The following is an 18,032-nucleotide window of genomic DNA, read 5'->3' on the forward strand; positions in this document are numbered from 1 at the left end:
AGAATTACAGCACAGGCTGAGCAATAGGTTACAGGCACAAAACCACAAAACCTCCTCTAGTGATTGAAACAAAGAGGCAACAATATAAAAAGGTAAATGGAAGAAAACAAATATTCATGTGAATTAAATGAACATGTTTGATAAAAATAAATATAAAAAATCAAAGATCAAATCAAAATAGGTGCTTTATTGAAAATTGGTAAGACTTCTGAACAGTTGCTTTTATAGTAGAAAGATGTCTTCCTATCAACTTGAATTGTTAGTTGGATCAATTTTATGATCCTTGCTAACACACCCTCAGGAACCAAATTTCTTTTAACTTCATATTTGAAGGAAGCAATAAACGTCTGATGGCAGAAATTCAAGATAACGATCATTAATGAAATTTAATCAATTCCTCCATAGCCCAAGGACCTATCCCTCCACAAGAATACAGGGAACATGTTTAACTATTCTTGATGTCATTAAGACAATGAAAAAAAAATACATCCTTAAACAAGAAAAAATAATACTGCATCAACCTATAAAAATCACCTCTTTGTAAGATATCTTTGGTATTCATTGAGTGAGGGTAAATAATTCACTTGCCGCCTCTACTCCCATTGTTTTCTCTCTGAGCCAACATCCATCTGATTAGTGTGTCATTTAGTGTGTCATATTAATTAACGAAAGACCAAGACAGACTTTTAATTCATTTGAAAGCCTGATGCTTAACCTTGTCCACCCCAGCTGTAAAACTCAGAAACCAGTCTTACTTGTTATCGTCTATCGTCCACCTGGGCCTTACACAGAGTTTCTCTCTGATTTCTCAAACTTTTTATCTGATTTAGTTCTCAGCTCAGATAAAATAATTATTGTGGGTGATTTTAACATCCATGTAGATGCTAAAAATGACAGCCTCAACATGGCATTTAATCTGTTATTAGACTCAATTGGCTTCTCTCAAAATGTAAAAGAACCCACCCACCACTTTAATCACACTCTAGATCTTGTTTTAACATATGGCATAGAAACTGAACATTTAACAGTGTTTCCTGAAAACCCTCTCCTGTCTGATCATTTCCTGATAACATTTACATTTACAATAATTGATTACACAGCGGTGGAGAGTAGACTTTATCACAGTAGATGTCTTTCTGAAAACGCTGTAACTAAGTTTAAGAATATAATCCACCCACTGTTATCATCTTCAATGCCCTGTACCAACATAGAGCAGAGCAGCTATCTGAATACTACTCCAACAGAGGTTGACTATCTTGTTAATAATTTCACCTCCTCACTACGTACGACTCTGGATACTGTAGCTCGTGTGAAAATTAAGACCTCAAATCAGAAGTACCTGACTCCGTGGTATAATTCTCAAACACGTAGCCTAAAGCAGATTACTCGTAAGCTGGAGAGGAAATGGCGTGTCACAAATTTAGAGGATCATCATTTAGCCTGGAGAAATAGTGGGATGCTTTATAAGAAAGCCCTCCGCAAAGCCAGAACATCTTACTATTCATCACTGATTGAAGAAAATAAGAACAACCCCAGGTTTCTCTTCAGCACTGTAGCCAGGCTGACAAAAAGTCAGAGCTCTACTGAGCCAACCATCCCTTTAACCTTAACTAGTAATGACTTCATGAACTTCTTCACAAATAAAATTTTTATCATTAGAGAAAAAATTACCAGTAATCATCCCACAGATGTAATATTATCTACAGCTACTCTTAGTACCATTGATGTTAAGTTAGACTCTTTTTCTCCAATTGATCTTTCTGAGTTAACTTCAATAATTACTTCCTCCAAACCATCAACGTGTCTTTTAGACCCCATTCCTACAAAACTGCTCAAAGAAGTCCTGCCATTAATTAATTCTTCGATCTTAAATATGATCAACCCATCTCTAATAATCGGCTATGTACCACAGGCCTTCAAGCTGGCTGTAGTTAAACCTTTACTCAAAAAGCCATTTCTAGACCCAGCAGTCTTAGCTAATTATAGGCCAATCTCCAACCTTCCTTTCATATCAAAAATTCTTGAAAGGGTAGTTGTCAAACAGCTAACAGATCATCTGCAGAGGAATGGCTTATTTGAAGAGTTTCAGTCAGGTTTCAGAGTTCATCACAGCACAGAAACAGCTTTAGTGAAGGTTACAAATGATCTTCTTATGGCCTCTGACAGTGGACTCATCTCTGTGCTTGTCCTGCTAGACCTCAGTGCAGCATTCGATACTGTCGACCATAATATCCTATTAGAGCGATTAGAACATGCTGTAGGTATTACAGGTACTGCACTGCAGTGGTTTGTATCATATCTATCTAATAGACTCCAATTTGTGCATGTAAATGGAGAGTCCTCTTCACACACTGAGGTTAATTATGGAGTTCCACAGGGTTCAGTGCTAGGACCAATTCTGTTTACATTATACATGCTTCCCTTAGGCAGCATCATTAGAAGACATTGCAAAAAATATTCACTGCTATGCAGATGACACCCAGCTCTATCTATCCATGAAGCCAGATAACACACATTAGGACATAAAGACCTGGATGGCTGCTAACTTTCTGCTTCTTAATTCAGATAAAACTGAGGTTATTGTACTCGGCCCTGAAAATCTTAGAAATATGGTATCTAACCAGATTCTTACTCTGGATGGCATTACCTTGGCCTCCAGTAACGCTGAGAGGAACCTTGGAGTCATTTTTAACCAGGACATGTCCTTCAACGCACATATATAAACAAATATGTAAGACTGCTTTCTTCCATTTGCACAACATCTCTAAAGTTAGAAATATCCTGTCTCAGAGTGACGCTGAAAAACTAGTTCATGCATTTATTACTTCCAGGCTGGACTACTGTAATTCATTATTATCAGGAAGTCCTAAAAACTCACAGAAAAGTCTTCAGTTAATCCAAAATGCTGGAGGAAGAGTACTGACAGGTACTAGAAAGAGAGAGCATATTTCTCCTGTTTTGGCTTCCCTTCATTGACTCCCTTTTAAATCCAGAATTGAATTCAAAATCCTGCTCCTCACACACAAGGTCTAAAATAATCAGGCCCCATCTTATCTTAATGACCTTGTAGTACCATATCACCCTATTAGAGCACTTCGCTCTCGCACTGCAGGCTTACTTGTTGTTCCTAGAGTATTTAAAAGTAGAATGGGAAGGAGAGCCTTCAGTTTTCAGGCCCCTCTTCTGTGGAACCAGCTTCCAGTTTAGATTTGGGAGACAGACACTATCTCTACTTTTAAGATTAGGCTTAAAACTTTCCTTTTTGCTAAAGCATATAGTTAGGGCTGGATCAGGTGACCCTGAATCCTCCCTTAGTTATGCTGCAATAGACGTAGGCTGCCGGGGGACTCCCATGATGCATTGAGTTTTTCCTTTCCAGTCACCTTTCTCACTCACTATGTGTTAATAGACCTCTCTGCATCGAATCATATCTGTTATTAATCTCTGTCTCTCTTCCACAGCATGTCTTTATCCTGTTTTCCTTCTCTCACCCCAATCGGTCGCAGCAGATCGCCCCGCCCCTCCCTGAGCCTGGTTTTGACGGAGGTTTCTTCCTGTTAAAAGGGAGTTTTTCCTTCCCACTGTCGCCAAAGTGCTTGCTCATAGGGGGTCATATGATTTTTGGGTTTTTCTCTGTATCTATTATTGTGCGATCTACTGTACAATATAAAGCGCCTTGAGACGACTTTTGTTGTGATTTGGCGCTATATAAATAAAATTGAATTGAATTGAAATTTAAAAAAAGAAAATCCCACAAAACCCTGACACACAGCAGTGTGCTAACAGATATTCTCAAAATTATACCAAGTGCAAAACAACTGATCACACATGTTAGAAAAAAAATCTGATTATGTAAATATTCATTTTTATCGAGTATGCTACATGTTTTCCTTCAAATTAGGGCAAATGAAGGAAAGATCAGGGATGATGGGCATGTGCAAATATTTTTCGCACACAACTTAAGGTTAGTTCAGGAAATAAAAGTTGAAATAGAAAGATTGTCTCACTGTATTATCAAAGAAATGAAATGGATACTCCTTTTTTTAAAGACAGTAAAATTATATCTAACTTCTAGAAATTTGAGCTAAATGGAGCTGCAAACAATACTTACTTTGCATTATTTTAAACACTTGTTTAATATTTTTGTTTCTTTTTGGGGTAAAAAAGATTTCTTCTGACATACAGGAAAACAGTATCTCTGTATCATTTTTTTAAACATCCCCCTATGGCACCGCATATTGAAGCTTCAGTCTTTTGAGTGATCAAGAGGCTTCTCCCTTGCCTGCAGGCGAGCAGCACAACCAGTTTTTCAGTATTTTCTCTCTGTCTGACCTGCAGACTTTGAACAGTCCCTCGCCATGCAATACATGTCCCACCCGAGCATCCCATTTTAACCAAAAAGACATTGACTTTTGGTGCTTTTAAAATGATGATACTCACACATAACCGTAAGAAAAACATTCCCTGAAGCCAGGACAACTTTCTCCCTTGTTGCCCGGTCGTAGATGCCCACATGGCATTCATAAGGCCCGTTGTCTGAGATCCTGACCTCTGGGAGTCTGCAAAGTAAAGGGTTACACTGTGAGTTGATACTCATGTTTCAATTTTTGTACTAACATCTGACAACAAAACAATTAGATTAGCAAGTACATACATGGGAAGATAACTATTTGTGTTCACAGAAGCTACTTCCAGCTGCTCCCTCATTCACTAGGGGTCACTACAGCAGGTAGTGCCACATGTTTAATTTGGGAGATTTTTACACCTTCCTGACACAATCCCCAAGGGATCTGTGTCTCCTCTCGGGATTAAACCAAGGCACTCTTGCTTGTCAGGTAAATGTGCAAACCATGACACTTTCACATAAAAACTGAATGTGTCAATCAGTGTCAACAGAACAGCCTTGTAAAGGTTCAGTCATGATGCACGTTAGGGCTGTGCGATATGACCAAAATCTTATATCCCGATATAAGAATTCTATCGTCCCGATAACGATATAAATCACAAAAATTTGTGAAAATTTTTTTTTCTGTAAATTCTGTGAATCTCGGGCAGCTCGACTTGCGGAAAGTATTTCCGGCTGCGCGTCATGTAGCTGGAGTCCAGTGTTTTAACAGATGCATGAAACTATACATTTCTAGACATAAGTTGTGAAGGCCGCCGTTTTCTTTGTGAGTATTTATTACACGGCGTGCTGCGGGGAAAAGCCTGTTCTAACGTTTGAGTCTAAGGTTTATTTTTTAGCACCTGGCGGCTCTTTTTTAATTCTCATCCGTAAATAATCTGCTCTTTCACGTGATTCAGTTTATTTTGAAAAGTCTCAACAGGATCTTGAGCTTTATTGTGAAAGGTTTACGTGGAACATAAACAAGCGGACACGCGATGGTGTTACCGTCGTTGTTGCTAACAACAACGCATAAAAACAGGCGCTTGTCTGTCAGTAGTGTGGTTATATTAAATATAAGAGAAAGAGAGAACTTTAAGAAATTAATATAGCCACTACAGTGACCATCAAAATGCTGAAAAAGTATTGCTGTAAACAGTTTATTTTGCGACACCACGAAACAAGCGATAGCGTAAAATGAAACGATAGACGTTTTTATATCGTCATCCGATATATATCGTTATATCAAACAGCCCTAATGCACGTGTATAATTGCTATCAAAATTAATCCAGAGTCCAGAGATGACTGCAGCCCAGCCCTTGAGCAATGAAACCCAGAGCGTCAGTGCTCCACCCAACATAAACCATGAAAACCAAAGTTTGGCCTTCAGGAAGTGTTTCTGTTATGGAATATGTTATTGTAGTAGCAACCAGGAAAATGGTAGAGAATATCGTTGAAAATGAAGAAGTTATCTACATAGTGAATGACTTACTTAAACTGAAACTGTAATATTTTCTAAACTGGTGAGCACAAGGCCAAATTTTAAAAAGGATTTGTTACAGTCACAAAACTTTACAGGTGCATTCGAGGGTGTCAGGATCCCATCACATAATGGTTCCTTGTAGTTGACTAGATTTAACTAGTTAACTACAAGGAACGATTATGACAGTAAACACACACACACGCAAACAAATCTAAAAGTTGAACAGCGAGCCCCTTTTGCAGGCCCATTAATGACCAAGGGTCCATCTGTATCAGTTTTTTGCTCATCCATCATTTTTTAATAAATTAATCGGACATTGACGATGTCTGTTAGAATAAAAGATCCCACAAAACAAAGTTTATCAGTGTCTCACATAGACTGAATAAGTCCTTAGTTCAGATTACAGATCAGTTGAGTGTCAGAATTCAGAAGTCAAAAAGTTTAGTCAAAAAGTATCACTCTTTTGCTATCGTCTGCATCCTTCAAATGAAAATACACTGACTTTGGTCAACAGGGTTGTCAAATGTCTTTGGTACATTTGACAACCCTGTTGCCGGTGTATGACACTTTTTTCTATGAAAGATAAGTGTAGAGTGTTCTTATAAAAAAACAAAAAAGAAAACCCTAAAAGTATATTTCAGAAAACAGCTTTCACTATACTTGTTTTTCATCTGTAATTCTGCAGAGAAACAACAGGCAGCGATTATCCAGTCAGCAATAGCAAATGGCCATTTTTGAAAGAGAACAAGAGCACAATCTGTATTCTGTACTCAGCTAATATGTCAACAGTGATAATCAAAGTGAGACACCACTAGTCACATTTAGCTCCTGTGATTTATGCCCACAAAACAGGGACAATTGTCCTTGCTGCTCGGGTGTTTCAGACGGGGACCTCTGTTAGAACAGCAGCAGGGTGCTCTTAGCAGCCAGGCTTTAATGAGTTCAGCTGTGTTTTTGTGTGTGTATGCATATAGGTGCGTGTCTGGAGGAGAGGAGCGCTCCCTATTGGAGAGCAGTCAAATCAGTGTGACTATGTATATATATATATATATATATATATATATAAATATATATATATATATATATATATATATATATATATATATATATATATATATATATATATATATGTGTATGTATGTGTGTGTGTGTGTGTCTGTGTGTGTGTCTGTGTGTGTTTGTTTTATTTAACTTTTATTTATACAGGGGGTCCCATTGAGACTTAATGTCTCATCTACAAGAGAGACCTGTTTCAGACATGTTTACTGAGACTTCTATCTGACCACTGTATGATTTGTCACATCTTTGATCCATGAATAATTAAGAAATAGGAAATAAAACACCACATTTGAAGTTTGTACCTGCTGATTAGACAAGTGCTCTACATGTGTTTTATTTCTCTGGTTCTTCAAGTGTTTAGAAAACCTAATGAAAAATGGATAGATACTATGAATAGGAACACTGAGGTTTTCTCCCATAGCACTTGAGGAATACGTATATAACAGGCAACACTTTTTTTTAACACTACTGAATAAAAGTGATGAGAATAGCACAGTGACTCTCCCTCTGTGGTGGTGTTGGGTAATTGGTTTTATTATGGTAAATGCTGATGTAGTCCATTGCTTTGTTTTTGCAAACAAAGCCATAGTTCACTTATCCACAGTCCTGACTACAGGGAGTGCAGAATTATTAGGCAAATGAGTATTTTGTCCACATCATCCTCTTCATGCATGTTGTCTTACTCCACGCTTTATAGGCTCGAAAGCCTACTACCAATTAAGCATATTAGGTGATGTGCATCTCTGTAATGAGAAGGGGTGTGGTCTAATGACATCAACACCCTATATCAGGTGTGCATAATTATTAGGCAACTTCCTTTCCTTTGGCAAAATGGGTCAAAAGAAGGACTTGACAGGCTCAGAAAAGTCAAAAATAGTGAGATATCTTGCAGAGGGATGCAGCAGTCTCAAAATTGCAAAGCTTCTGAAGCGTGATCATCGAACAATCAAGCGTTTCATTCAAAATAGTCAACAGGGTCGCAAGAAGTGTGTGGAAAAACCAAGGCGCAAAATAACTGCCCATGAACTGAGAAAAGTCAAGCGTGCAGCTGCCAAGATGCCACTTGCCACCAGTTTGGCCATATTTCAGAGCTGCAACATCACTGGAGTGCCCAAAAGCACAAGGTGTGCAATACTCAGAGACATGGCCAAGGTAAGAAAGGCTGAAAGACGACCACCACTGAACAAGACACACAAGCTGAAACGTCAAGACTGGGCCAAGAAATATCTCAAGACTGGTTTTTCTAAGGTTTTATGGACTGATGAAATGAGAGTGAGTCTTGATGGGCCAGATGGATTGGCCCGTGGCTGGATTGGTAAAGGGCAGAGAGCTCCAGTCCGACTCAGACGCCAGCAAGGTGGAGGTGGAGTACTGGTTTGGGCTGGTATCATCAAAGATGAGCTTGTGGGGCCTTTTCGGGTTGAGGATGGAGTCAAGCTCAACTCCCAGTCCTACTGCCAGTTTCTGGAAGACACCTTCTTCAAGCAGTGGTACAGGAAGAAGTCTGCATCCGTCAAGAAAAACATGATTTTCATGCAGGACAATGCTCCATCACACGCGTCCAAGTACCCCACAGCATGGCTGGCAAGAAAGGGTATAGAAGAAGAAAAACTAATGACATGGCCTCCTTGTTCACCTGATCTGAACCCCATTGAGAACCTGTGGTCCATCATCAAATGTGAGATTTACAAGGAGGGAAAACAGTACACCTCTCTGAACAGTGTCTGGGAGGCTGTGGTTGCTGCTGCACGCAATGTTGATGGTGAACAGATCAAAACACTGACAGAATCCATGGATGGCAGGCTTTTGAGTGTCCTTGCAAAGAAAGGTGGCTATATTGGTCGCTGATTTGTTTTTGTTTTGTTTTTGAATGTCAGAAATGTATATTTGTGAATGTGGAGATGTTATATTGATGTCACTGGTAAAAATAAATAATTGAAATGGGTATATATTTGTTTTTTGTTAAGTTGCCTAATAATTATGCACAGTAATAGTCACCTGCACGCACAGATATCCCCCTAAAATAGCTAAAACTAAAAACAAACCAAAAACTACTTCCAAAAACATTCAGCTTTGATATTAATGAGTTTTTTGGGTTCATTGAGAACATGGTTGTTGTTCAATAATAAAATTATTCCTCAAAAATACAACTTGCCTAATAATTCTGCACTCCCTGTACTGCTTACATGGATTCAAACCAAGACAGAGACGGAACTTACCAAGTCCAAAAAGAAGGACCATAACGATAAGATGTGGAAGAATTTGTGGAAGAAAGAAACCTCAAATCAAACCATTTCTGAGTGACTACCTGCTTGGAGTCTCTTACAGTTTGACAGCTAGTTTGACACATGTGTCTAGCTGTCTGGACTTGGGAAAGAGGAAAGGTTGTACTCCTAACACTGAGACTTCTTTTAAATATTAAGACTGGTGGAATTAAATTTTCAGCATCCTCTCTAATCCTCGATTCCATGCATTTGAGAAGTGCTGGTCCACTGAGACACCCCCCCCCCCCCCTGAAATTATACATGTGATTCCAACGCTATTAAAAAAGCTTTATTGCTGTTTTTTTTTATTTCCTATTAAAAGGTCAGCTAATGTTTGAAGTTTTTGTTTGGTATGAATCTCAATTTAAAAAGAATAAAGTCATTTTAGTATTGATTTATTTTCTTTCATATTACTGCTCTGATTACACCCATACATCACAAGAACCATCAACACAGTTAAATGCGTGTTGTTTAGTGAACAGCATTATTAGGGGCGCTTAAACAAACTGTTAAGTAAACATGGCTATTTTGAGTTGTTCTACAACTAAACCACAGCAGCACAACATTTATCAGCTAGGTTTATAACAAATAAAATGTAGCACCATCACATTTATTTATTTATATTTGTCTTTTTTATTTATTTATTTATTTCATTTGTTGTGAAAATTTGGGTCTCAGTCAGTTGTAAAAAGGTGTTTGGGCAATGACACCATAGCAGATAGTTAAATCAAAGTCTTTCTCAGCCATCGGAACTAAAAAGATTATCAGCAAACCAAACATATAGGTAATTAAATTAAAAAGAAAAAAAACAATTTCTGAAAACTACAAAATGTCCTATGTTAAAACACGCACACACAAAACAGCAGGTACACAGTGGCGGTCGATATCAATGGGCCCCCATGGAGGAGCGGCAAAAACAGCACACCGCAAAGAGAGATCGATTGTCCCCTAGGAGTTTTCCTGTAATGCAGGCCTTCCTCTAGAACTTCTTCTGCCTACAAATGCAAGAAAATGCAACTGCCTAGATGGAGAGTGAAAAAGAGAAGACTTGCCAGAGTAGTGTCTGATAGCTCATCCAGTCAATCTCTGCATCAAATTAACTAGCACATTGTCAGATACTCTTTCTGGCCTGAAGCATTATGGGTGAATGGGTAAAGACTGGCAGTTGTAAGATGGTGAAAAGCAGAGATAAACTGCTGAAAACGGGATGCGAAGTGAGGTGTGTAGTCATCTGTTTCCTTAATGAATGAGCATGAAACAAAATAATCAGGATAATGCTGTGATTCGGTGAGTGTGACAGACTCACTACTTTGTGGTTGCATTATACTAAGTGCTGATGTAGCTCATCTTTCTGTCCTTACCCAACACTATAGTCCTGCTGTTTGCTACCCTAAGTACTTAGGATTTATGCATTGAAATCCACACAAACGCAAAAAGCAGAGCACAGTGACAAAAAGGTAGAAAGAATGGAGGTATTGCTGAAAGAAGGGTAAACGCCCAAATTGAAACGAAACGCACAAAGAACACACACACACACACACACACACACACACACACACACACACACACACACACACACACACACACAGACTTTCTGTTGATTAAAATAACTCTAAAGCCCCATTCAGTGTGCATTAATTTGTGAAGCCATTACTCATTCTTCATCACAAATGCAAAGCTTCACTTCACCCTGCAATTATATCTTACAATAGTGTACTGTATGCACATTTCTTTGAAAACAGGAGTCGTGAGAGGGTACTTAAACATCTTTAGAAAGACGTGTGCCACCATTAAAATATTTTACACAAACAGTTTATGGAATGTTTTTTTTTTATTTACTCTTATCTCTTTTTTGTTTCAATAAATAAGTGATGACAAAAGTATGAATCTGCTTTAACTGCTTTTCTGCTTTTATAAAAGAGAGATTGTATGAATGACTCAGTTATTATGTGACCTGTGGCAGTTTATTCTATATTTTTTCAGTTTGAATACATTTTCAATCCATTCAAAAACATGTATTTTTTTCATGTTTTATACTCAATAATAATACTCAAATGTCAAGTGGTGCAACTGCTGATTTAAATGAACAGATTCAAAAGATGATTTTTTTAAAATTGTGTTTAACGGTAATTCAACATAAAATAGTCGGGCACTATTTACTTTTAATTGCTACAATAATCCATTTCATCCACTTTATTCTGCTTATCTGATTCAGTGTTGCCCAATCCAGCTGTCACCAAGTGAAAGGCAGGGTACATCCTGGATAGGATCATCAGTCTATTGTATGTTAAAATAATCTAAATAGTTTTAAAACTGTTAAAATAAATAAAATGATTTTGTACACCAACTGTTCTTAAATTTCAGGCTGACACAGCCAAGACTACGAGACTTTTATTATTAAGTATAAAAAGTGATGTAGCAAAAAAGAAATGTAATCATACAAACAAAATGGGGTTTGTATGGCTGGCTGAATGCATGAATGAAAACTATACATCTGCTGGCACCTCACAAAAAGTATGGGAACAGCACTCTATGTAAAAAGAGAATTTTAGTTTAGTTATACTTTAACTTGTTCTCTTAATAGGCATCCATTAATATCAAATACATTAATATAAAATACAGGCTTTGCATTTTTGGATGAACATTATACTAAAACTCCTACTCTTTTTAAACACATTTCTTCTATACAACAGAGCCAAGGTAACAGATGTCCATTTTCTATAACTTAGCAATATCAGCCTCAAAATAGATTTTAGTTTTTTTTATCTGCACTACTAAAGCAGAATTTACAGAAACCTCAAGTGGAAGAGAAGATCTGACTTTACAACTGCAGTCAAACTTTAATGTGTAAAAGTTAAGGAACACATATGAAACCTGCATCCAATTTGGTTGGGTTTTCCAAAACAGCAAGTGGTCAAGTGTAAGGAAAAATGGTCAATTAAAGGCTGTGCAGTGGGAGATAAATGCATTGTATCTCAAGTCACTGTGCACCATTAGTAATGTTAAAAAAGTGCTGTGACTGCAAACAATCATCATAAAAATCGTACTGTTCTCAGTATAAAAAGCTACATTATTACATGTGGCCTATACAGGATGTGTTAAACCAATAACTGATGTCAAGTCAAAGAGTCTTTTATGACAAGCAGCAAACTCCTGCTTTTGATTGGACCCTGAATAGATATCAAATTTCCAGGGTCACTAGTTATGTGCAAGATCTGTTGTTTCCCTTACAAGAACTAATCTATGTATTGACACTTGAAGATGCAGAATGTCACAGCTGCTGTCGTTCTTTGAAAGATTACAGTAATAGCTGTTGAAGCCAAACAAGACTGGGAAATCTTAGATGAACCAATATCAGTGTGACTTCAGATGCTGTTGAATATTTGCAAGATGTAGGAAGGATTATTTTTATTATTGCTACACTATAATAGTACCATAATCACATATAGCTTTTAGATTATACAAAAGCTCTGAAGTTTCCTGCACAATGTTCCATGTTTATAAAGGCTACAGAATATTGAGGCAATCATTTTTGGTCATAAAGCTCCATTCGTCAGAGTGGTAAGGCTTTGTACAGAAGATTTACAATTCTAAAGTGGAAACGGGTGAATACAGTGAGTAAAAATTCAGCTTTTTGCATTTATGAGAAGCACTGAGTTTCTGTTAGACACCATGAAAGCAGGAGTGTGACCAGGGAGTCTTTCTTGACTGGAAAAACGGTGTGATTGTGGCAGAATCCCACATGTCTCTCTGGATGACTAACACAGGCTTAGCATTCTTGTACGGGTGCAGGTAGCAACCAACTGATCAGTGCGCTGTAGAAGACTTTGTGTATATATATATATATATATATATATATATATATATATATATATATATATATATATGGATGTGTCCACATGTGGTTGGTCATTTCTTTTGTTGCTGTGTACAAACATGTTTTCGTGTTAGTGTGAATATAAGTGTGTACGCCATTCCATTTTGATTACGCCTACAGTCCCAAAGGGATAGTAGGATTGTCTAAATAAATCATTTTCAGCTGGGCAGACACACCACACAGGAGAAAAGAGAATAGAAAGAAAAAGGAGAGAAAATACATCGAGGTAATGTACATGAGCCAAATCAAAAAAACAACAACAAAAAACAGCAGGATAAAGATGAGATGAAAAGGAATGATGAAAGTGGGATCATTACAAAAAGGATGCAAAGTGTGAAGCATTCTGGGTTTGAATGAAGTTGCAAGGGCAATGAATGGCCAGCGTTTCCTTTTGTGCTGCTAAGCATTCAAATAATGATATCTACAGGAGAAGACCCAAAGCAGAGGGAGAGAGAAATGCGGAGATATGCAGACAGCTGCCAGCCGTATTGTAAGGCCTGGGGTAAAAGAAGGCCGTCCCTGGGGTGCCTTAAATGTGTAATCAAGCCAACCAAAGTCATGAGACTCCTCCTACTCTGATGTTCTCAATTTCTTGGCAACTTAGTAAAACTTGTTAATGTATACATAGCAGTACTATGTATCCTGTGGATAACAGATCCTTCAAATATAGGTGAAGCACATGCTCAACTCCATGTGCTGCATCGCTCCAAGTGTAAGAGATTGGGTTTGCTACCTGGGATATATAAAACCACTACATAATAGGGCAGCCTGACCAGATGTTAGATAAATCTTTAACACTAAAGACTTTATCCTGTGCAGAGTTGATGATTAGAGTTTGCCACTGCCTCCTGTCCTCATGTAATAAAACCCCTTTGCTCGGTCACTGAGTCTGGACTTCTGGCCTCATCTGACCACCAGCAGATGGCTGGGAATGAAGTTGGGTTGTACCGAACAGGAATTCATCTTAGTGCATTTCATCACAGTGTCAGAAGGTTGTTTGATTATACAGTGAGTTTAATATTTTACAATTCACCACTGCAGCAAAACAAATCTATTATGAAAAACAAGAAAACTGAATTCATTTTTAGGCTTACCGGACAGTTGATTGGTATACAAGGTCTTCACGCCTGCGGTAGTCCTCCATGTGAGAGTAATTTGTATTAAACATAGCATCGTAGGTGAAGATTTTCTGCTTGATAGTACCTCCATCTGTGACCTGTGAAGCAAAAGGAGAGAGCATTACTAAGGTGAATTCTCCAGTGATGAATGGGACAGGAGCAACCTTTTTACCCCTAGAGCTTTTCTTATGAATAAACTGTTGTCACATGGCCTGAGAGTGCACAAAGTAATCCTGCCTGCAATTACCTCATTGATTCATGATAAGTTTATTCATTATAAGGTCTAATGGCAAAGGGATTAAAAATCTGCTGACACGATAACCTCGAAGAGACAGTCTCTCGGCTTCATTTGTGGCCATGGATAAATCTTAATGAAGACTGACGTAGTACAGTGTTCTGCATGTGACAAGTAGTCCGCTTTCTGTAGAGGTAATAGCATGTGACAAGACAAAGATAGCAGAAGAGGATATTCAAACACTGGTCTTGTTTCATTTTTTTTCTGGGTAGATGATCGAGCAGTTCTTTCCTTTCCAGTATTCACAGGAGTGTTAAACTCACTTCAAAGCAGCCCCTAATGCTGCTTTGAAGAAGGACATTGTTGGTGAGCCATGGATCCTTCTTCTGTTTGCCAGAGAAGATTGGTTCTGATCCAAACAAATCACTTCAGTTGAATAAACAATGTCAAAGGATTTCATGATTAGTCCATACTAAAATACACATGGTCTCATGTAAAGAAAAGGCTAAATTGTACTTATATCAGCAAACAATTGTTCCCTGTGAATGTAGGGTAACTCCTATGACCCCTTGCCTCTAGAGAAAGCTTGCTGCCTTAGGCTTATTTTGCTAACAGGTTCTGCAGAGGGAGTTGGCAATGCTGAAACAACGAAAAGCGCAGGAGTGTGAAAATAAATTACCCCAGTTACCTGTAACAAACAACTTCTTCTTGGTTACAGGCCCACCGGTTTGGCAGGAGCTGGGATTTTTTTTTAAAAACAGATTTTAAATATTAAAGGTCAACATGCTTGCTCGTAACAAGCATTCATCTACTTTCTAACTTAAGATTTTTGAGAGGAAGTTTTCCGGATGTTGTGAACAAAATCAAAGGATTGTGCCCATCTGTTTTATTTTAATATCACTTCACATGTATAGCACAAAGCAAGTTTATTTGGACCACTATAGAAGAGGAGAGGGAGATTAAGAGCAGCCTCTAAAAGCAAAAGCACATCTGGAAACCAGTCAGACTTGTCCCACCACTGTAGCTACAGTAATGCTTATTTTACAAAGATCGGTTTAAGGAGGAAAACTGGTATTTTTTGTTTAACATACTTGTGCAACACCACACATGAAATAGATTTTTCAGACTTTAAAAGCATACCTCCATTAACTTTATTTCCATATTGTACAATGGTATCTCATATGGGTGCCATACACATATTGGAAATCGAGAGACAGCACATTCCAATGGAAAAAAATAAAATGCCACTGAGACAAAGTAATATACGTTACAGATTAATGCAGAGTGAAGCACACATTCATAACAATGAATTATGCAGCAAAACTGTCACTGAAATTTGAATGGTTCATTTCCAGTTATTTGCCTGTATCACTCAATTTCACACTGCAATAGTGCCTGAGTAAGCGATTAAATACGTGAAACTAGATCAAATACAATTCTACAAAAAGAGTTTTGTTATTTGTATTTGCACGTTTCTGTCAGTCAAAAAATAATTTGAACAACTAATGTTAGACAGCAAGCGCAATCATTTTTATTGGTCCTTAATATTTCCTTGATTGCTTGTTTTGAATTGTAGGTCTATGCCTTGTAAAAATGCAACTAGCTGTTCAACTAGTTTTGGCAGTATTAGTCATTAAATATAACATACAAGACAGCCTTAACCTTGGACAAGCAACTGAGCCAAAAAAATAAATAAATAAATTAGGCATATATTGCAAAAGAATGGACAAAAATGCAGGAGTTCTGCAACTAAAAGCAATATTTAGTTTGGTCTTCTTAAAGCACAATAGCAAAATAAAATAACATGTGATGGTTTGAAGCTCAAACTAAAACACTGGAAAAGAAAGAGTCCTTCTCTAAAAGAATGAAGAATGGTTTCGGTAAGACCTGCACCAAGTTCCTGTATGTGTTCGTAGGGCTGGTTTGACTCAATCTAATGACCTTAGCTTGAGATGACACTTTAGGTAATAAGTACCCAATTTGAGCCGGGTAGCTTTGAGGATATATCATTTTATTTGTAATCCTTGTAGAATGTGAGAAGCAATAACCGTATCTAGTGGAGCTAAAGAAGAAAAGCATTCCACCTACAGAAATGCAAACATCATTACCACAATCCAGAAAAAATACATCAAAGTGTTTAATTGCCAAGTCTCCTGGAAATGCGCTGGAAAAACACCACAAAAGCAATAAAAAGGATAAACAAACTTGTGGATTATCTCCAAAAAGGGGTTGCATATCTTCAGATTTTTAGGGTTTCATTAGTTCGTGTCAGATGCATAGGCATGCCTAAAGCTGTGTGAGACATTCAGATCTAACCAGATATTTTCTACTTTGGCATAGGAAAGAAAGAAGACATGACTGTAATCATTTACACTGATTTTCATTTGCAACTTTAAGAAATTAACAAATCCTACAAATGAAGGCTTACTTTCCCTTTACTTTCAAAGTGCTGCTGAATTTAAAGTTCGAAGACTGAATAAACTCATGCAAATATGATTAGCTGTTCTTCAATGACTGAGCTGAGTTGGGGATATTTCCTTGCTGCCTTCTTTCACAGTCTATGTAATCCAGCAAGCATTACTATTGCTTAGTCCTCCTCCTGGAAAATCTGGTGGATAATGCAGGTGTTAGATTTTTGGTTGTCTAGAAGCCCTAAGGACCAGAGAGAAGATTTCTGCCTAAGACAGGTCTTCTCAGTGGCACCCTCTCTTTATCTATCTCTTCTTAATGATTTCACCTCTTAATTAAGACTAACCTGTAAACCTCTGTGTAATAAATCTGATACAATCTACACATCAGTGAATGTCTTGCTATCCCCTCAAGAGGACCAAGACTAACTATGGAAGGGACAGAACAGTGAGAAGGGAGAGAGAGTGGGAGGGTGAAAAGAGATCCAAACTGTGCCAAAATGGCTCTACAAGAGGGAGGGCAAGAGGGAGATGAATACTCTTTGATTGCAGAAAAGCACCGTTGGGGAAGCAAAGCTTTGCTACAACTGCTTTGTTGAATCCAGGCCATGCAATGCACATGAGGCACAGAAGCACCAAACCTTTCTAACACTCTGCCATCTGGAGATATGAAAGGCGAGAATGGGTGGTAGAAAGTTTGCTACTTCTCTCCTGTCTACATTGTGTCATAAAGTGGCAAAAGAAGAGTAGGTTGACAGAGAGGTAACAACGAGGTGAGTTTGAAAGTGCTTAAACCAGAGTCCTGTGCTTCTCTTGAGATGTTGCAATCCTAAAATCTCTCCAGACAGAGGTTGTATCCTTCCTGGCCAGTCAGCTGAAATGCCTCTCTAATGATGTCTGCTATTATTGGGGTCAGATTAGGACTGGGTCTCAGGGGTTAACCAAAGCCCTCCTCCCCTCCGCCTGTCTAGGGTGGGCCTATTTATAGGCTGCAGCTGCATCAGCAGCCACTGGAGGAAATTCAGCTAACACACTGCGGGCCAACTGTGAGAGATTCAACCTGAATCCTGCTTTATAATTTCAGGCAGCAGTCTGAGAATCACTACAGAAAGTCTTTTTACACCATTTTTGAAACAAGTTAGAAAAAAATGTAACTGTGCATAGTTTCCAAAGGATTTCTAGTCTCTACTTACAAAGCCATGG

General features: G+C 38.0%; 1 protein-coding gene across 3 annotated transcripts in view; it reads right to left on the reverse strand.

The window, feature by feature from the left end:
* The window catches only part of igsf21a (immunoglobin superfamily, member 21a), a 179,228-nt gene that overhangs the window by 58,531 nt on the left and 102,665 nt on the right, over positions 1 to 18,032 (reverse strand). For all 3 annotated transcript variants that reach the window (XM_026167142.2, XM_080301159.1, XM_026167143.2), the window contains 2 exons: positions 14,163 to 14,284; positions 4,441 to 4,559 (listed from right to left, as the gene is read on the reverse strand). In XM_026167142.2, the coding sequence (XP_026022927.1) occupies positions 4,441 to 4,559; positions 14,163 to 14,284 (241 nt within the window). The remainder of the gene's footprint in view (positions 1 to 4,440; positions 4,560 to 14,162; positions 14,285 to 18,032) is intronic.

Source organism: Astatotilapia calliptera, chromosome 5 (genome assembly GCF_964374335.1).
Source record: "Astatotilapia calliptera chromosome 5, fAstCal68.1, whole genome shotgun sequence".
Taxonomy (NCBI): domain Eukaryota; kingdom Metazoa; phylum Chordata; class Actinopteri; order Cichliformes; family Cichlidae; genus Astatotilapia; species Astatotilapia calliptera.